Source organism: Juglans regia, chromosome 13, assembly GCF_001411555.2.
Source record: "Juglans regia cultivar Chandler chromosome 13, Walnut 2.0, whole genome shotgun sequence".
In the NCBI taxonomy this organism is placed as follows: domain Eukaryota; kingdom Viridiplantae; phylum Streptophyta; class Magnoliopsida; order Fagales; family Juglandaceae; genus Juglans; species Juglans regia.
This window is the reverse complement of record NC_049913.1, coordinates 35683883-35705639: the sequence shown is the minus strand read 5'-3', so window position 1 is coordinate 35705639 and position 21757 is coordinate 35683883. Positions and strand designations below refer to the sequence as shown.

Sequence of the window (21757 nt, the reverse complement as noted above, 5' to 3'; positions counted from 1 at the left end):
TATGGTGGACTCCATCCTTGGGATTCTGTTTGCAGGAGTATAGTGGTTGAAATGTTGTTTTGGTAGTTGTTCTTTAAATCATGTGTATAGAGAGGAGAATATGACAGCTCATAAACTTGCTCGTAATGCTTGGAGGGTTGATAGTATTGAGATGTGATGAGATTGTATCCTAGACTTTCTTCCTCAAGCCATTTGGCTTGACAAATGTCTGTAATTGTTGATCTCGACTAAAGATGATTGTTCTTATAAAATATATATATATATATATATATATATATATATATAGACTACACATTTTAGTGTTGGGATGGAAATTAAGTAATTTTAAATAAGAGAAATGTTTTAATTACAATTTTTTTTTTATAAAAATAAACACACAAATTGATATAGATTGATATTGTATATTAGATTGTAAAATTAATTTTATTATAAATAGATTCAACATATCACATAAACTTATGTCAGTTTATTAGTTCACTTTTATGAAATTTATGTGTAACTGTAATATTTTTGTTTAGATAATTTAAAAATGCAATATATAAATTTCATTAGCTTATAACGTAAAATCGATTAATTTAAGGATAAAAAAAATTATTTATCCCATTTAAATAGGTGTGCAAAAAAAAGGTAAACTGGTAAACGGATCGAATCGGATCGAACCAGTGGGTTTGATCCTGTACCGAGTTTGGTTCAATCCAGTACTTATTTTATTTTTCTTAAAATCGATCAAAATCGATCCGGTTTTGATTTTTCTTTTTTTAAAACTGGACCAGTTCATATATATATTATAATTTTTTATATTGTATATAATTTTTTATATATAATATATAATTATATATAAAATAGTTTTGTATTATATGATAAATTACTAATTCATATAATATTAAAATTTAAAATCTTATGTCACTATAGTCTATTGTCTTATTTGTTATACTAACACTATATAACTATATATTATAATATATACTATAATATATCACTATAGTTTATAATGTAATATATCACTATAGTCTACAATATAATTATAATATATATTATAATATATTACAATATATTATCACTATAATATTATATATTATAATATACTATTATGTATATTATATAATATATAATATAATATATTAAAACTGAAAAATCGAATCAAACCGGATCGGAATCGGTGAAATCGAAAATATCGATTTAGGAGAATAATGAGTACAAAATTAATTCTTAAAAATATAAAATTAGTATATATTAATTCGGTCTCAAATTTTATTTAAAATTAGATCAAATCGGACCTATTACAACTAGGGGTGTAAATTTAAACCGGGAAACCGGAAAACCGGACCGGACCGGACCGAACCGGACCGGTTGGTCCGGTTTTGAACCGGTCCGGTCCGGAACCGGTTCCTATTTTATGAAAACCGGCCGGTTCCGGTCCGGTTCCGGTTCCGCAGTTTTTGGGACCGGACCGGTTGGAAAAAAAAAATATAAAAATTAATTTATATATTATACAAAATATTTATATATATAATATATAATTATATGTTAAATTTTTATATATAATATATATAATTATATATCATATATGAAAAAATTTTATATTATAATTTATAAATAATAACATAAAATGTTAATCTTAAATATGAACATTTGTAATTTATTTGATCATATGTTATTAATATAATTATATATAAGATAATGTTGTTATAATTTATAAAATAAAAGTTTAATCTTGAAGATAAAAATTTAATTGATCATATGCTTTAAGCATAATATATATATTAAATTTTTAATAATATTTTATAATAAGAATTAACACTTTATTATATGTTTTTTACATTTAAAAAAAACCGAAAAACCGGACCGGACCGGACCGTAAACCGGTAAAACCGGTTTAGGAGGGTAATCGGGGCGTAATCGGTTTTGAAAAATACAAAACCGGTACATACCGGTTCGGTCCTATATTTTGTCCAAAACCGGACCGGACCGGACCGGTTACACCCCTAATTACAACTCTACATTTAAATACGAGACGATCTACTTTTCATTTATTTATTTAATTTGTATGGTAAATATTGAGTCGTTGCGTGACTGGCGTGGACGCGCGTTGAACTCCCGCGTGAAATACGACAGAAAGTCGACCAAAACAAAGAATAGAAACTGCCCAACTTTAGACAGTTCAACGCCATAAGTTTATAGACGAAGAGCGAAACAACGAACAACGAATCAAATATTGTCAACCATTAAAGGGCACTTCTTCCTCGGGCCCTCTCCCTCCCTCTCAAGCCGACGCGGATACGCAGAAACATCATTGCAGAGAATGAGAAACAGGAGCACTGAGAAAATCTCTGCCAAATGGATTCCTGTTTTCTGCATCTTTTCGTTCTTTCTTGGCGTTCTCATCACCGGCAGGTTCCTTTTTCTTTCTCTTTCATCTCCGAACATCTCTGTTTCATTTGTTTGTTTCGTGTTTTTTTTTTCGTTGTTGTTCGATATGGTTGGTTTTTCGAGGCTGATGAGGTTGTTTCATTCGGGTCATTGTTTCGTAGGACGTGGCTCCCATCCGAATCCAACGGTCAGCTCATGTCTCTCCGTCGACGTGAACAAGAGCTGCAGGTTGTCACCGACGAGTTGACCACTAAAACGGTACATTTATAATTTGCAAATGATTCTTCTTGCTAGTCAGAATTTGCCAATTTTTTACTTATGGTTTTTTATTGGTTTTTAATCAGAACTCGGCACCGGATAACGATTTAATGGAGAGAACGCACGAAGCACTTCAGTGAGTTTCTGTTAATTCTCTGTATAATTCATCTCAAGTTTCTAGCCGATTTATTTGAGAATAATTTTGACGCTTTTGTGGGTTCTTTTGGAGGCGCGCCCAGATCACTTGACAAGCAGATATCGGTTCTCAATATGGAGTTATCGGTGACTCGAAGTTCTCGGGAAATTGGGATCTCCGACGGCTCTGCCGCCATCTCTTTGTTGTCCAATGAGAGGAAGAAAGTGTTCATGGTTATTGGAATCAATACCGCTTTCAGTAGTAGAAAGCGGCGTGATTCAGTCAGAGAGACTTGGATGCCTCAAGGTAGGTAAATTAAAATAGTTATAGTTTGAACTTGTCTGTTTGTGTCATTTTATGTCTTAGTTTGCTGTTGCGGGTTTGTTTGTTGAGAATGTTGTTTCTGTTTTGATTAGGTGAAAAGCTTGTCCAGTTGGAGCGCGAGAAGGGAATTGTGATCCGGTTCATGATTGGCCACAGGTAAAATTAACTGCTGCAGGTTCTTTTGTAACTATTAGCTTTATTATATATGCTAAATAGATATCCCAGCATATGCCTTGGATGTTGGATTCATCATATAATTTTGTTATATGTAGGATCTGTATGGTTTTGAAATAGCTGCAAACGGGCGTTTTAAGCAAGTGACTCTCATAGCATACTTGCATGCTCAGAAAATTGATGATATTGATTTCTTACTCAATTGAAAAGTTTCAGATTTCTTTTCTTCATATTTATAATCCATGTGAAATTAAAAACTTAACCAAACGGCGGAAAAAGGATTGAAAATGTTTTTATGAGGTGATATGAACTATTTTCGATCAATGGAACTAGATCAGTTGCAGTTCTGTAAATTGCTGATGAAAACAAGTGATAGACAACAATAATGGTGCAGTTTTTTTGTTTGCTTCATAATTACATATTTCAGGAACAAATTTGAGTCAAAACTCCATGCAAACCCGCTCTGCATCACATGCTTCACCGATTGTAGTTTTAGAATGTAAAATCTAGGTTTAGATGCTGAAAGAGAAGGTTAAGAAGAGTGGTAAAAACTTATTTATAAAATCTCTGCTCCGTGTGCAATGATCTGGTGGTGATAGTGGAATTGTGCAAATGGGCTTATAGTGTTCAATGTTCTTGCTGTGACAAATTTCTGTATATGTTAAAATCACCAGTTGTTTCAAAAGTTTAAACCGATAGAAATAGATGAATTTAATCATTTATTTATATTTTAACACTCCTCACCTGTGGTGTTTTATTAATATTTCAATCCTTCCTCTCACAAGGGGGCTAGACTCCCCCCTTGATATGTTAAGAAATAAGACAAAGGAGAATATTGAATTGCTAAGTGATTTTCATATTAGAATTTGTACAAATAAATAGGCGTACAAAGAGCTATGTAAGGAAATAAATACATAAGGAAAGTGGACTAAGCTAATTACAAGAATCATGCAAGTGCATGCAAGGAAAGAAATAATTCTAATTACAAGAATCATGCAAGTGCATGTAAGGAAAGAAATAATTCTGTCAATACTCTCCCTCAAGTTGGCGCATGAAGATCCGTAATGCCCAACTTGCGCGAAAAATGATGAAAGAGTTCTTGGCCCAAAGCTTTAGTGAAGATATCCGCAATTTGTTCATGTGAAGAACTGTGGACAGCTTTGAGGAGGCCCGAGCGAATTTTGTCGCGAATGATATGGCAATCAATCTCAATGTGTTTGGTACGCTTATGAAACACAGGATTGTGTGCAATATACAATGCAGATTGATTGTCACAATGTAGAGTAAAAGGCTCGAGATGAGAAATGCCAAGATCAGTGAGAAGCTGTTTTAACCAAGTGAGTTCACAGGTTGTGACAGCCATAGCACGATATTCAGCTTCAGCAGAAGAGCGAGAAACTGTATTCTGTTTCTTGGTGCGCCATGAGATCGGACTGGTGCCTAACTGGATAAAGTAGCCAGTGGTAGAGCGGCGGGTGATGGGGCAGCTGGCCCAATCAGAGTCTGTGTAAGCGGAAACATGGGTACTGTTGGATGAGGGAAAGAAGATACCTAGGCCGGGACAGCCTTTGATGTAGCGAAGAACTCTGGTAGTGGCAGTCATGTGGGGAACCCGAGGAGCATGCATGAATTGACTGAGTGTGTTGACAGCATAGACGATGTCGGGTCTGGTAATGGTCAAATAGATGAGGCGACCGACAAGACGACGATAAAGGCCAGAGTCAGGAAGGAGGTCACCATCTTGAGTGGTAAGCTTCAAATGTTGCTCCATAGGGAAAGGAGCAGTCCGTGCACCAAGTTGTCCACTGTCAGAGAGAATATCGAGGGCATATTTCCGCTGATTAAGAAAGATGTTTGTGGAAGAACGAGCAACTTCGAGTCCAAGAAAGTACTTGAGGGAACCGAGGTCCTTTGTCTTAAAATGAGTGGAGAGAATTTTCTTGAAAATCTCAATCTGAAAGAGATCATTCCCAGCAACCAGGATGTCATCAACGTAAACAAGAACAAGAACGATGCTGGTGGAAGTGGTGAGGGTGAATAAAGAATGATCGGCCTGCGATGAATGAAAACCTGCATCAAGAAGCACAGAGGTTAGTTTAAAAAACCAGTTCCGAGAGGCTTGTTTGAGGCCATAGAGGGATTTTCTAAGGCGACAGACGCGGGTCTCCCCCTTAGGGCAATATCCGGGCGGTGGGGTCATGTAGATTTCTTCATCAAGGTCGCCATGCAAGAAGGCATTGTTGACGTCGAGCTGATGAATGATCCAATTTTTGGTAGCGGCAACGGCCAATAAGCAGCGGACTGTGGTCATTTTGGCGACAGGGGCAAAGGTCTCATGGTAGTCAAGGCCTTCAACCTGAGTGTAGCCTTTGGCAACAAGTCGAGCTTTGTACCTCTCGATGGATCTGTCGGCCTTGAATTTGGTTTTAAAAACCCATTTGCACCCAATGGGTTTCTTACCAGGAGGAAGAGACTCAAGAGTCCAGGTGGAATTGGCTTCTAAAGCACGAAGTTCAACAGTCATGGCCTCGCGCCAATGAGAATGACGAATAGCATCAGTATAGCAAGAGGGTTCAGTACAAGAGGTAATAGCATTCAAAAAAATAACATGTGAGGGAGAAAAACGGGAATATGAAAGAAAAGCAGACAAAGGATGAGCAGTACCTGAAGCCGGTGGAGCAGGTGTAGATACCGTGGGCTCTGCATGTAAGGTGGAACAAATATAGTCGTGAAGGTAGGCAGGTCGAGTAATTGTGCGGCGAGGGCGGGGAGTTGGTGGAGAGGGGTTAGGCAAGGTTATGGGAATTGGAGAATTAGGAGAGTCAGGGGAGTTAGAAGAGTCAGGAGTTTTAGAGGAGACCGGAGGATTGGGGGATGTAATAGGGGTAGGGACGGGGAGAGGAACAATAGAGTTGGGAAGAGATGGAATATCATGGATATTTTGAAAAGGAAAGGTTTGTTCGTGGAAGGTGACATCACGAGAGTAGAAAACGGATTGATTCTGGAGATTGTAGAGCTTGTAGGCTTTATGTGTGCTTGGGTAACCAAGGAAGACACATTTAGTGGCACGGGGAGAAAATTTGTCACGATGGACACTGAGAGTTTGGGCATAACAAAGACAACTGAAGACACGAAGATGGTCATAGTTGGGAGTTTTATTAAACAAAGTTTCAAAAGGTGATTTATTTTGGAGTGTGCGACTAGGAGTGCGGTTGATAAGATAGGTGGCAGTGAGAACACAATCACCCCAAAAAGGTAGGGGTAAGTGTGCTTGAAAACGAAGACTGCGGGCAACATTTAGAAGGTGACGGTGTTTATGCTCCGCAACGCCGTTTTGTTGAGGAGTTTCGACACAGGTCCGTTCATGAATGATGCCGTGTGTGTGCAAGTATGTTTGAAATTTATGGGAAAGAAATTCTTATCCATTATCAGTTCTAATAATTTTGACAGTGGTGTTAAATTGATTTTGGACAAGAGCAAGAAAGTGCGTTAAATGGGTGTAGGCCTTAGATTTAAAACGCATAAGATATACCCATGTGGTGCGAGAAAAATCATCAACAATTGTGAGAAAATAATGTGCGCCACATAAAGATGCTGTGCGATAACCACCCCAAATATCACAAAAAATACAATTAAAACGAGAATCACTTTTATTGGCATAAGATGGAAAAGGTAATCTTGTGTGTTTGGAACGAGCACAAACATCACATTCAGGAAGAGTACAATGAGAATTAAAAAGACTGGGAATATTAAAACTAGAGGGATGACCTAGACGTTGATGCCATAGAGTCTTATTTGCAGTAGTTTGAGCAGCAAAAATGATGGGATATTCGGGGCGATACACGTAGAGCCCATTGCATAAATTACCCGCTCCAATCGGCTTCATCGATGGAGAGTCCTGAAATAAACAAGAATGAGAGGAGAAAATTATGAGACAAGAATTATAAAGGGCGATTTGGGAAACAGAGAGTAAATTGAAGGATATAAGTGGAACAAAAAAAACATTGTGTAAAGTGAGAGAGGGTGAGAGGCGACAAGAGCCGATTCCTTCGGCTGGGATTTCTTGTCCTATTGGGAGCCGAATATTGTGAGGAGAAGCAAGGGACTTGAGATCGGCAAAGGCAGCACGTTGGTGGCAAATGTGGTGGCTCGCACCACTGTCTACCACCCAATGGAGGCGCCGATTGAAGGAGAAATCAGAGGGGGAGAAGAGATTACCAGCAAAGGTTGGAGGAGATGGGTCATTCGAGGTCGGCGATGGTGCGAGGAGGTGAAGCAGCTTCTGATACAACTCCGGAGAGAGGGAGACCAGATTTGCATTCGACGAAGAGGGGAGAGTGGTCGGATTTGCAGTTGTCGGTGCTGGCCCTAAGATGGATGTCCTAGATTTGTTGGTGCGAGGCTCTCGGCCTGGAGGATACCCGATGAGGGTCCAGCAACGATCACGGGTGTGCCCGTCTTTGCCGCAAGCGGTGCATTTCAGAGGAGGCCGCGGTCGAGTAGTGGTTCGAACGGCCATGGCCATGGTCTCGGATGCAGGGGTTTGCATATGGAGAAGCCTCTGTTGTTCTTCTTGAAACAGGATGGAGAAAACTTTGCTTATGGAAGGGAGTGGATCCATGGCCAGAATTTGGGTGCGAAGAGGAGCAAAGGAATCGTTGAGCCCAAGGAGAAATTGAAACACACGTTCATCATCAGCCTGTCGTTACATATCTGTGAGGTCAGTTGCGGTTTGGAGATGACTAAGTTCATCCCACAACTGTTTGATTTGGTTGAAATAATCATGGACTGAATTTGTGGTTTGGTGCAGGGAGGAGAGGGCACGTTTTAAGTGATAAATACGAGCATTGTTTCCATGACAGAAACGGGAGGAGAGGTCGAGCCAAACAGAGCGAGGATCGATGTGATATTCAAGAGAGTTGGCGATGGAGGGGCTGATGGAGTTGAGAATCCAGGTAAGGACCATGTCCTTTGTTTGGTTCCACTGAGTATATTCTGGTTTGGTAGGATCAGGGGGTGTAAGAGTGCCATCGATGAAGCCAAGTTTATTCTTGGCATTAAGGGCTCTAGTCATGGCTTTTTGCCATTTTGGGTAGTTGTCACCTGTGAGAAGGTTATTGACGAGAGTGAGGCTAGGAGAATCTGAGGGGTGAAGGAGGTAGGAGGAAGGGATGGGTGGAGGATTGGCTTCGGCCATGAGAGAAGAGTTGGATCGTTGGTTAGGCTGATACCATGTTAAGAAATAAGACAAAGGAGAATATTGAATTGCTAAGTGATTTTCATATTAGAATTTGTACAAATAAATAGGCGTACAAAGAGCTATGTAAGGAAATAAATACATAAGGAAAGTGGACTAAGCTAATTACAAGAATCATGCAAGTGCATGCAAGGAAAGAAATAATTCTAATTACAAGAATCATGCAAGTGCATGTAAGGAAAGAAATAATTCTGTCAATATGATAAGTGAGGTTAATACATGAAGTATTTTTAATTGAAATGAGGGGTAATGAATAGAGTTAAGATTCAAACTATCATTAACCTTATATCATGTTGAAATCAATAATTGTCCCAAAGCTAAAGTGGTGGGACAAGTTGAATTTTATCATCTAATTAATATTTCAACGCTCTTCCCTCACTTGTTTCTTTAATTAACAAGGGGTTCATCTGAGCATTCAAAACTATTATGCAGGCTTTAACTAGAGCAAAATCCATCCTGCTGGATATGAATGTTGCATCATTACTGAAAACAACTTGCAGTTTTTGCCTATTTTGTTGCATGCATAAGATACATTACACGTGGTATGTTGAGATTGAAAGATTAATTAATATAAATTAGTTGCTTTGAATGGAACTGAGCTGATTTTTCCCTGCATGATGGGTTCAGTGCAACATCCAACAGCATCTTAGATCGAGCTATTGATTCAGAAGATGCTCAGCATCACGACTTTCTCAGGCTGGTAAGAAAATGCACATAAAGTTACATCCAGTGTACTGTAGCCTATTGGTATTAATAAATTTTTACTTATAAAAAAAAGAAAAGAAAATGCACATAAAGTTGTATGTCTAATCAACATTTAAGACACCTTGCCAGGGAAATGGTATCAAACTTTCAATATGTGCCATTATTTTTGTAGGAGCACGTTGAAGGGTACCATGAGTTGTCGGCAAAAACAAAAATCTTCTTTGCCACTGCTGTTGCAAAATGGGACGCTAACTTCTATGTCAAGGTGGATGATGATGTCCATGTCAATTTGGGTATGCACAGCCTCAGCATCTTTATTGTTGATGCTTTATTATTATTACACAAAGGAGATTTTTTTTTTTTAATCACCATTTATTTGGTTGATTCTTATATGTTTTGCTTTTGTAGGTATGCTAGCTACAACTCTTGCGCGTCACCGTTCAAAACCCAGAGTCTACATTGGGTGTATGAAATCTGGACCTGTTCTTTCTCGAAGGTAATTATCCTAGAGCTTATATGTTAATTATAATGAAATTGTTACTATTTCATTATATGTTAATTGTTGCTTCATATCTGCAGTGCTATATTAACATTTTAAGTTCCTTTGTTCCCTAGAGATGTCAAGTATCATGAACCAGAGTACTGGAAATTTGGAGAAGAGGGGAATAAATATTTCCGACATGCAACTGGGCAGATATATGCAATTTCAAAGGATCTAGCCACATACATTTCCATCAACCAGTATGTTTTTCATATGGAAGTTGCCTAATTTGCTATCAGTTAGCTACCCTATTAAGAGCCATGGACTTCATCTTCATAGATGTTATTTTCAGTGTTGGCATTATCTTTGTTCTTCATCTAGGTCAGAAAGATATTCTGAAAAATTCATTAGGACTTCCAAAGTTATATTCATTAGGTGAAATTGACCGAAAACTTTGTGTTAAGAAAACCTTGAGTTGGATCAAATCAAACATAAGGCACTGTTTTTTTTTTTTTTTTTTCAAAATACTGGTTTATGGTCCATATTTTCTGGGTACCTGTACGACTTTTGGGCGTCATAGGCTTTAGACTTAAAAATTTATGTACTTCTCCTTTTGAAACATAGATGCTGATCTTAGAGGTACTGGTTTTTATTGCAGGCCCATATTGCATAAGTATGCCAATGAAGACGTGTCACTTGGTTCATGGTTTATTGGTCTTGAAGTTGAGCAAATTGATGACCACAGTATGTGCTGTGGGACACCACCAGGTACCGCATGTATCTATTGGTCTTGGTTCAGTTTATCAGTCTTGAACTAGAGAGCATATATAAAATACTTTTTTATATGTGAGAATAACAAAGTCAATAAAAGAAAAATGAAGTAATATACAAGCACTAATATAGTGGTGTCGCACATGTTTACTGCTGCTGGACATTACACCACGAGATAATTCAGATTGTTAATACCAAATGCAGCCAGATATGGCTTATTTTGCCCATTTTATGAAAGTATTCTTTGACTGATACAAATTATAGACATTATAAATAATCTGTAAAGACCAGAAACTTCTTGATCATCTACATATTCACTGATTTTTATTCTTTTGATAAGCTAAAAGATCACTAATTTAATTTTGATTTGTGAAGGGAAGAAACCTTTCTCTGTCAGCATAACGTGTTTATGCGACATCTGTGCACTCTATAAGTAAAATTCATTCATGTATGACATTGTTTTTGGCTGTGGTTTCTTTCTTTAACTGACATTAATGCTATATTGCTGCAGATTGTGAGTGGAAGACAAGTGCAGGTAATGTTTGTGTTGCTTCATTTGATTGGAGCTGTAGTGGGATCTGCAAGTCAGTGGAGAAGATCAAGTACGTTCATTCAAAGTGTGGCGAAGGGGATGGTGCTGTTTGGAGTGCTTTATTTTAGATCAACTCGAGGGTGAGTGTCGTCCCAAGGCCGACAAGGATTCTGAGATTTTTTAATGACGTCCAGCAACATTGTTGGCAGCGGTTTAGAGCATTTTAAATAGTTAATAGTGTTCATATATCTACGATATACGAGTCCATGATTACTTCTCAGCCCTGTAAGGGCTGGTGAATTTAGTTATATGAAAGTTATTCATTCAAGTTTTTGTCATCAAATCTCAAAATTTATTTATTTATTTTCCCTTGAGTGTAGGGATTTGAAGGCAAAGGTATAAATTAGTACACAATTCAATATTCTATTCTTGTTTGTTCTGTTTGGACTTAGGATTTAAATGTAACTTCATGGTTAGGTTTCATATCTCCACCATGCTCATGTGTAGCCTCACATTGTAACCTTGATTTAAATGCGAAACGAGAACTGAATGTTACATTCATTTTATGCAATGGAAAATCGAACTTCCATGATTTGTTATGAAAATCCCCATCAACTTCTTTTGGGTTGAAGTTGGATGAGATTCCTAGTTTATTTTCTTCACTATTTGTGTTCAAGAACATGCATGGATTTTAAGGTGGTCAGCAATTACATGTATTTTAGAGGTCTATGCCTTTTTACCACAGAGGAGTGTTGGGCTGTTTGCTCTTTCAGTGGTTTAATACGGATTTATTCTAGAATTGGACCCTCCAACCCATCTTTCTTTGTATCTATTAGTGCCAAGGATACATTATATAAGACTGAAGTAACAACACGATGCTTTGCTTGATAAATGAACTCTGGTCCAAGAAACATGGCTCTGAACACAGCGCAGCTATTGCTGTATTGAATTCTCCTATCAAATGGGCACCTGGTCGGATGATTGAGATTATTTATAAACTCCAATCTCTAACACCTTTTAAAACCCGGAGAGAAACAGACACAATATATGAATCTCATAGTATTAAGTGTTATATATTATCAATATTACACGTACTTACACTTTTACTTACAAGATTCATTTTGTTAGTATTCTTTTGAAATTCAAATTTTAAATTTTAAATTTCATAATTTTCCGCACATCAATAACTGACACGTGGAGAAGTAAGTTTTTTGTAAGAAAATTAAGTATATTTTTCATTTTCCTTAATCTTAACGTTAAAAGTCAAGGTTCTTTAGACCAGATGGCATAAGGTTTGGTCTTCAAATAAGAGAATCAGGTTCGAACCTCCCACCTTCTGTATATATAAAAATAATAATCTTAACAGTAAATACTATGAGGTTGATACAATTACAATTTACATGATATGTCTATCTACGATTATTCAAGATGTTTAAGGCAGAAAATTGAAAGAAATCCCGATCCTTCGCCAGATGGTTGTGATCTTTACGCCAGAATTTGAGCAAGTTAGAGTTGAAATATTCGTGCTTTTGTATTTGTATGTCGATGGATATCACCTACGTGGGTTTTTATTGGGCTGGGTCCAATGATCTCTTCCCACAAAGGCCTTGGATTGGGCCTAAGCAATTCCTTAAAAAATAAAAATTATTATTATTTTTTAAAAAGAAACCCAAGCCGCGACTTCCTTGTTACGGACTCTGCTTCCTTCGTCTATTCGTCTCGAGCTTTAAGCTGGCTGAGTAATCTGTAATTGTTCTTCAGAAAGCTCAGATCTTGACTCAATCGGACGTTTTCGGGTGGATGGAGAACGCAGACGTTTTCTTGGGTCTCCACGACTTTCTGGACCGCATGAAACAACCCTCTGCTGCTGATTTGGTCAAATCGATCAAAAGGTAACTACATTTTTTCTATGATCGAAGACCTTTCCTAATCGAAGAGTTCAATTTTTTTCCCGGTTTATCTGATGTCTTTATTGATGCGTTCAACCTTAAAATTTCCGTTCAAACGAATCTGAATGACGATTCGTTAATTATTAGACGTTTGTGATACTTTCCGAAGGCCTTGTGGTTGATTGCTTATAGTTGATTTAGTTCTCGAGATTATTTGGACCATCGTGGAAACTAAGTTTTGGCTGATACGGGATGTATCTTAAGCTATCTTCAAATTAGAAATTGTCATCTTGAGAGCACCGTAGCAAAGCCTTGCCATGGGCTTTCCCTTCAAATATTAATTTGGAGTTCTTGTAAAGCAACTCACGCTTACATTCATCGTATAGAGCATGCGAATTGTCGAATCGGTGCACATGGGTCGGTAAAAGTTGATAGTGGAAGGACAATAATGTTCAACTCTGAGCCGTTGATTTGTTCAATAACAAGTTAACTCTAGAGCTTCATTGAATTCTCTATCCATCGAGTAGGCGTGTGGCTAATGATAATTGAGAGAGGCCAGGAATAATGGAAGAGTGCATAGGAGCTCATGATAGCCTTTCCATAGAAGATTTGCGAGGCTTTTTTCAATTTATTTCTTCGCTTAAAAAGGTTCTTTGTTTCTGCATATTTTTGGATATGGTAATAATAATTTTCCCTCTATGAAATAATTATGTCCAAGGTCTTGAATGTGATGTATTTCATCTGGCAGTTTTATTGTCTCGTTTTCAAACAATGTTCCTGATCCAGAGAAGGACAGTGCTGCAATACAGGAGTTCTTTACCAAGATGGAAGCAGCTTTCAGGGCTCATGCACTTTGGGCTGGTTGCTCAGAGGAGGAACTGGACAGTTCTGGTGAAGTGAGTTTCTGGGCAGTTGCACTGTATTTTTATCTTCTTTATGGTATGGTTGTGTTATTATTGTGATGTACAAGCTCTTTCCGGCACGGCTATCATATTGAATGACATTATGTACGGGCCAGTGAGCCAGTGAGATGTCTTCTCTGACAATAATAAATGTGCACAGGAGCTGCATAATCATAAAAATATGGAGATTTAAGTCTCTGTCAAAGCCGTCAAGCTAACATTGTATTCCAGGCTCAGCCATAGCTCAGATGGTGTTGGGGTTAGTGGAGGCTGGGTTAGGCTTCAGGTTCAAGTCTGACTATAAAAAATAAAACAAATTGCATTATCTGAAAGTTCATCATTAGTTTTGAACCAATGAAGTCTTATAAAAAAAAGGTTTTGACCCAACAAAGTCCCAATTTTTCTCTCCTCCCCAGGGATTACATGCGAAGGCCACTATATTTAATACTTCACATGCAAGCAATTGGTGAAGCATAGAGAGTGTGGCCTAGGACACTTATACCCTAGGAATCTTACATTGTTGGCTAGACAAGTCCAAAAACTGGTTCAGAACTGACCTCAATTCTTTTTTCTTAACTCCCCCTCATCTTTTGATCGATAATTATGCTAAACAAGCTCATCTGTAGTACTTGGAAAATATCATCATTGAGATCCTCAGAAAAAAGGGAGAGTAGCGACTTTGAGATGTATTTTGATATCAACCAAAGTGATGTCATTTTGGTCAAGATTTATTTATTTGGTGAATTCTGCCACAAACAAAACAATAGTTTTTGGCCAAACAACTAATATTCTCCCTTTTTTTCAGTGCAAATATTTGCAAGACCATTCATGCAGTATTCACTTTTGTTATGTTGTCAAAGTAGCAAATGGCTGGTTATTTCTTTAATTATTCTTTTGGGTAATTTTGTTGTTGTCATTTCCATTTTGGTTCCTTTGTTTTTTTTCTTTTTCTTTTTCCCTCTCATTGCAAGATGTGCTGTTTATTTATCATACTTCTATCTACACTGGTTTCTTTACCGCTTTGTTTTCTTTAAATTACAGGGACTAGAGAAGTATGTCATGACGAAGTTATTTCCCCGTGTATTTGCTTCGCATCCAAATGACGTAAAATGTGATGACCAACTTTCTGAGAAGATTGCTTTGATTCAACAATTCATTCAACCAGAAAACTTGGATATTAAAGCAACCTTTCAAAATGAAACATCATGGCTTGTAAGTACAGACTATGTAATCTCTCTCTCTCTCTCTCTAAGGGATGTAACGCATTGACATTAATTGGATGTTTAATTTCGCTGGTGTTAAGAGTTCTAAGAGATATTAACTGGTAAAAAAAAGAGTTCTAGAGATATTAAATATTAAAAAGTTCAAACATGACTAAGAACTTTATTAAACCTTTTTTTTTTTATAGGTAATCAAGAAATTTTATTGATAGGAAAAGGAGGCATAGCCCAAGTATTCATGATGTATACATGAGAAGTACCTAACTAGGGTTTACAACCGAAAGTAGAAATTCATGGACATTAAGTCCTTTAAAATCATTGACCCCCGCCTATAATAACAAGGTTTTAAAGAAGAAAACTTTATGCTCATCCAGTGTCCTCTCGCAATCCTCAAAGCTCCTATCATTTATCTCCCGCCAAATGCACCAACACATACATTTTTTTTTATTATTTTTTTTTTATGTTGGGGAACCTCTCCAAGGCAGGGCCTTTGGACCCACTCTTGCAGAGTAAACCCCAGTCCCATACACCGCACCCTCGGAAGTTTCCCTATACGGAACTGGTTAAATCATTGGCTTTTCACTAGAGGGTGTGGCCCCAAATGATTGTTTGCACCCATGATGTGTTGAACCTTGAATCTTGAAGAGAGTGATACCCCAAGACCAAAGTCTTCACCACTTGGGCCAATCCCTTGGGGTTACCAACACATATATATAGGGCCATCTTCCATATTGTTGCCACTTGTGGATTGCCTTGGAGTCCTCTCCAACTTGCTAGAAAATCCTCCAGCCTACGAGACATGACCCATGATGAAGCAGGTGATCTACATGTTCCCCATCCTTCTTCCACATGCAACACCAATCCAACACCATTAAATGATGTTTCCTCAGATTGCCTGTAGTTAGGGAAGCTGTCCAAATGAAGAAAGTTGCTTTCGGAGGAACTTTCGTCTTCCATAGATTCCTCAATGGAAAAGTGGTCATGCCCTGGTTAGTTAGACCTTAAAATGATATAGATAACAAATCTGACTATCCAAAAGTAAGGAAAATCATAATGTCATAAAATAAGCCTAAACGAAAATCCCAATAGCTTCTATGATCCTATTAAATTCTTCAGTGGGTCAATGTCTCCCCTTAAGACTTTGGCCTGCAGTTTTTTCCTCATTGTTACCTAGGAAGAAGTTTTAAAACATAAAAACAAAAATGATTTGAATAATTAGTAAGTTGCACATCATATTGTAAAATTTGATCAAGGATGTTTTATTTGAAAACATTGTCAAAACACATTCCCTAGGATTTTCGGCAATAAATAGTTTTCTTGTGGCTCCAAATCTGTTATATTATGCAACAAAAATCCTTTTTTTTTTTCTTTTTTTTTTTTTTTTGGGGTGTGGGGGGTGCAGGATGAGCTACTCTGCAGTTTAGTCCGGACTTCTATTTATCGTCAACCAGATCTGTTTTCTCTCCTACGATCTGGTTTTTTAATTTAAAAGGGCTCCTGACTTTGGTAAACTTCTCCTAGGCACCCATAATTCCTTTTAAACTAACATTTCTTATATTCTTCTAACACAAGACAGCTATAATAATTTAATAAAGTAGTGTACAAAATAGAAGATATTTTATGCATCCCTATCAGGAAATATAATTAAAAAAATTACTATAAATAGCATCCAAAATTTGAGGGGTGACAAATGATCCCATCAGGAAAGTTCATAATTTAAGTTCTCTATCAATATTTGGAGTCATGTTGACTCCACAATCCACATACCGAATGTCACACATTGCCCATTAAACAAAATCGCTTACTTTGTATCGATCCTTTAATTTTCAGCTGTTAGCTGTTGGATGAAAGCTAGATCCCAATAAATGTCTCGAGTCTTGCATTGGCTGAATTTTATCAGTAAGGCAAGTTGATCATGCATTGAATTGGAATCTGTTGAATCCATTGCCTGAATAGCCAATTCTTCATTTCAGATAAACTATCTTTTTCTTTATAGAGGTGAAATCTTATGTATTTTACTTTCTCCCAAGAATTCTGCATACAATGTCTCTGACACTGTTAAACCACCATTTGAAATTGTGACACAATAACTTTTAAATGATCTCACAAGAAGTGCATGATGGAACAACCTTTAAAATGTTGGATGTAACAACCTTGAAAGGCTAACAAAACTGTTTCTATTCCTGTTAGCCTCCACACTCAATTGCGTGTTGTGAAACTGGTTTTTGTGTGTGTGTGTGTGTGTGTATGTTTTTTATAAAAACAGTATTTTAATTCTTTTCATTTGAAGTCTTACCTGCGTCTCTAATTCTGTTTTGGCAGCTAGCACAGAAAGAACTGCATAAGATCAATATGTACAAGGCACCAAGAGACAAGCTTGTTTGTATCCTTAATTGTTGCAAGGTTATCAGCAACTTATTGTTTAATGCTTCTATAGCTTCGAATGAAAACCCTCCTGGAGCTGACGAATTTTTTCCTGTCCTGATTTATGTTACTATAAAGGTGAGATACAAGATATAGCATGATTACATAATTTAATTGTCGAAATGTTTCTGTTGTTTCTTTTTTAAAGAACTATGATGGTTCATATAGCTATTATGGTGTTCATGACGAAATTTGTATCCTTGTTTTGGTTATTTATTTATTTTTTTATAAGAAAAAAAGTTGTTTAATCATTGACCATGAATAGAACTAAAGGAGGAACAGGTTGTTTAATCCTATTATATTATGGTGATAAGATCACTTTAAAAGACATGCAGTATGCCTTGGGATATCATGAATGGTAGCATCCCTTTCACCTGTTCTTTTCTAGGGGAGATCAGGAAGGGAGAGAGTGCAGATATTGTGATGATGCAAAGCTTGATTACTACCAATAATGCTTTGCAAATGATGGCCTCCATACTTCATATCTCTCTTGGTTAATGTCCCTTAAAATGTGACATTCTTAATTTTATATTTGATTGCATGAACGATGTCCTGCAGGCAAACCCTCCGAAACTGCACTCAAACCTGTCATATATACAAAGGTACCGGCATCAATCTCGATTAGTTGCAGAACCAGCATATTTTTTCACGAACATGCTGTCGGCTGAGTCTTTCATCTCCAATATTGACGCAAAGGCACTTTCAATGGAAGAAACTGAGTTTGAAAAGAACATGGAATATGCTCGAGCACTTCTTTCTGGGCTTTCAACTGATTTGGATGGTCAGTCTGATCAAAGTGATAAGGATGGTCAGTCTAGAGCAGAACCTGTGGAACCTAAGCATCAATATTTGAATGTTTCTAACGAAAGTGACTCCATAGCACGACCCAAGTCGTCTGAAACAAAATCCAAAAGTAATATGGTCCCGGATGCGAAAGATACGTCATTGATGAAGAAAATCCCCTCCCTCTCAGATTTGGAGAACAAGGGAGCAACTATACTTTTGAAGGAGGAGGATATGGTGAGCCAAGTCTTTCGGGATTATCCTTACTTGTTTGCTCATGGTGGTGACCTAACAGTCAACGACGTAGAAGAGCTGCTAAATAATTACAAACAACTTGTCTTCAAGTATGTTTGCCTTTCCAAGGGGTTGGGTGTTGCTCCTGTTCCTTTGTCCAATTCACAAACTCACAAACTGCAGGAAGAAGTTACTTTTAAGGAAGCTGGAGATCCTGAAGAATCAAATGACGAGTCAAAAGAGCGTACTAACCAATATGATGGTACGAATATAGTTTCACCATTACAAGATGATATTCTTAAATCCAAGTCGCCGCAGGATGAAACAGTAGCAACTATTGGTGGGGGAAATGATGAGACTTCTCAATGATGTTTCTCTTTAGATGTGCTTATTTCCTAAGCAAGGTAACTCATTGAATATGCAATCCAATGTACAGAAGTGAGGGGTAAGGCAGGGGACCTCTATTATACCCCCCAAACCAGCCAGAACAGTGTAAAACAGTGGAAAAAAAATGAAAAAGCGAAAAAGAAATGCAGAAAAGGGAAATAGGAACCAAAAAAGTAGCCAGGGAGGGTCCTATGATTTATTGTTTTAATAGACTGTTATTATTGTTGACCAATAATAAGCCTGTGAAGGTGGTTTTTGTGGGTGGTCGGTGTACTGAGAGGATTGTCAAATGACATATACTATAACCACAGGGAGGCTTGAAGGCCGCAGCAAGCAGAAAGGGGACATCAAATTTGACTAAATTGTCGTAGTTGTTGAAGATCTCTAGTGTAAACCTCTGTAGGAGTATGGATTGAGATATTACACCTTTTAAGGTTGTGATTGGGCGTTGGAGTGAGTTTCATTTCAAATCAATTATTAATAAAATTTATTATTTTTTTAATTTTTTATAAAAAAATTAAATTCATTTCAACTTAATTAATAAATTTAAGCATATATTTTAATTAATTTATATTCAAACACATCTTAATGAGATCTAAGAAAATGTTATTATTCATAAATTAATTTAGATCATTTGAAATTACCTCAATATCAAACCGTAATCTTTAAAAGAAGAAAAATTCTAGACATAAGTCTCACAACTTACATACTATTTAAAAATATATGATTTTATTTTTTTATCCTCATATTTCATATTGAATTAAAATATAAAATATAAGAATAAAAAAATAAAATTATATATTCTTAAATGATATGTAAGGATGTGAAACTTCTGTATAGTATAACTCTTAAAATAAATGTGCCAAAGAGTAGAATTACATGGTGGTGACGCCAGAAATCCACGCGTGCCTATGGTGGCTCATAAAGCGAGCCTTAAAAAGGGGTGGTGGTTGAGGATTGCGAGTGCGATGGGAAGACTCTTCGATGGAGAGAGAGATGTACAACAATCCCCCTTAAACATGCTCGTTGTAAACGTGTTAAATTTGGAAGGGGTAAAAAAAAAAAAAAAGGGTCTGATCAAGTCATTTCTTTTCCATTTTTTCTTTTCCATTTTTCACGTGGTGAATGTAAAAACTCTCCTAGTCCCAACTTGAAATATACTTGGATCCCCTAGAAGGAAAAAAAAAAGGGGGCATTCTAGGAGATCCGGATCCTATACATGTAGCCACATATTTAAAGCATGCAGTTGATAATTGATGAAAAGTGCCGGGACAACAAACATGATCATTGTGTATCTCAATCTTTATTACAAAAATATCAAGAAAAAGATAAAGATAACATGAGAACTTAATATTTTTACATAATATCAAAAATATCCTCTTAAATAGTAAGATATTAATATGAGATGAAATAATTTTAAATAAAAATTAAAAATTATATAAAATTTTATTAGAATATTATTTTTTAATATTATTTTATATAAAAATTTAAAAAAATTATAATAATAAGATAATATAACGAAAAAAAAAAAAAAAAAGGAGTGAGTGGATAGCCTCGTGTTCTTCGTTTAAAAATGTTGTCATAGGCTTTATAGGTTTGAATAATGTTAGTACCATAGAGACTCGACACTTTGATCTAGGCCCTTGGGAATGGGAAGAAGACAGCAAAACTAGGGCTATTTATCCAATGTTGTGTTTTATGGTTGGATATGGCTCTTCTTTTTCCTTGACTACTTGTCGCTGAGCCAGACCAACCGGCGGCGGATCTCCCTCCGTATCTCCTGCTTTACAAATTACAACCACTACATCTTTAGGACAACGTTACCATACACATGCGACCTTTTTAATTATTATTTTTTTTTTGGGCCCAAGAACCTTTAATAATGTAAAAAGTGGATGATCTAGTAGATATGGGTCAAAACACACCCATGTTCTTCCCTACACAGAAATTTCTATTTTGTTCTTTCTTTCTGCATCTTGCCATGCATTATTTATATATATATATATATATATATATATATATTCTTTCTATTATACACATGGCCTGTTTGAAGGTTCTGTCACAACCTTTCATGGAGGGAGTAACCCTTTCACCAGTTGCATTAAGAAAACTTTATCCCCATCCGTTAATATTATAAATATTGTGTATTATATAGTCTTGTCGTAAGATCTTAGTTATAAGTGTTTCGAAGACTCTACAATCAAGTCAATTACGTTATGCTTAATTTCTATTATTTCAAAATCACATACTCGTTTTGACTGTGAAATGAAAAGCCTTTTTTCCTTAACAAACAAATCCAGTTTTTGTTTTACTTAGGGAAAAAAAAAAACCCTATTTTCAAGGTTGTCTTTATCATTTGAATTTGTCACAAACAACCATGGAGATAATAATATGTTGACTTAGTGTGAAAATGATAAGATACCACAACCATAATAATAGTAGTGATATTTGGCAAACATTATCAAGAAGAATAATAAAGGAAAGGTTCTTTTACTTGCAAGCTGGTGTGGATATATCTTCAATGTCGTTGATTTGTACGATTGATCAGTAAAAAAATTAATTTTTTTATAATTTGAATTTTGTAAGAATATGTGTTCTAACTTAAAAATGATAGAAATGATGAAACAATTACAAGCAATAAAATGAGACTATGACATGATGCAGACTAGTTTTAATAAGAATAATTTTACATATAATTGTAAAATGTATAAACGTCACGTAATTATTTTAAAAATAATAAAGTCTATTATTTAAAAATTAATTTTTTTTATATAAATTTTATATTTTATTTATTTTTTTTAAAACGATTATACGAGAGTTATATGATTTATAATTTATGATTATAATTTTTTCTTTTTTTTTTGTGATAAATGAATTTGATGTTGAAGTTGGAGGCTGAGGGAATGGTCA

General features: G+C 36.3%; 2 protein-coding genes across 3 annotated transcripts; both read left to right on the top strand.

Annotated features, from left to right (window-relative positions):
• The first annotated feature begins 2179 nt into the window (after window positions 1-2179).
• On the top strand, window positions 2180-11613 carry LOC109013160 (beta-1,3-galactosyltransferase 7-like). The gene is made up of 11 exons (XM_018995146.2): window positions 2180-2394; window positions 2532-2628; window positions 2715-2764; window positions 2868-3070; window positions 3181-3244; window positions 9147-9219; window positions 9397-9517; window positions 9633-9720; window positions 9840-9965; window positions 10364-10473; window positions 10988-11613. Exons 1-11 carry the CDS (start codon window positions 2303-2305, stop codon window positions 11134-11136), a joined length of 1173 nt encoding a protein of 390 aa, XP_018850691.1. The 5' UTR covers window positions 2180-2302; the 3' UTR covers window positions 11137-11613.
• Window positions 11614-12675: 1062 nt separating this feature from the next.
• LOC109013158 (vacuolar protein sorting-associated protein 9A-like) lies at window positions 12676-19277 on the top strand. 2 transcript variants are annotated; one of them, XM_018995142.2, is made up of 5 exons: window positions 12676-12900; window positions 13646-13793; window positions 14841-15011; window positions 17342-17521; window positions 18002-19277. In XM_018995142.2, the coding sequence occupies exons 1-5, from the start codon at window positions 12809-12811 to the stop codon at window positions 18827-18829; spliced, it is 1419 nt and encodes a 472-aa protein (XP_018850687.2). In that variant the 5' UTR covers window positions 12676-12808; the 3' UTR covers window positions 18830-19277. The 2 variants fall into 2 exon arrangements, with proteins under 2 accessions (XP_018850687.2, XP_018850688.2); XM_018995143.2 differs by having other exon boundaries at window positions 12689-12900; window positions 13684-13793.
• The last annotated feature ends 2480 nt before the right edge of the window (window positions 19278-21757 follow it).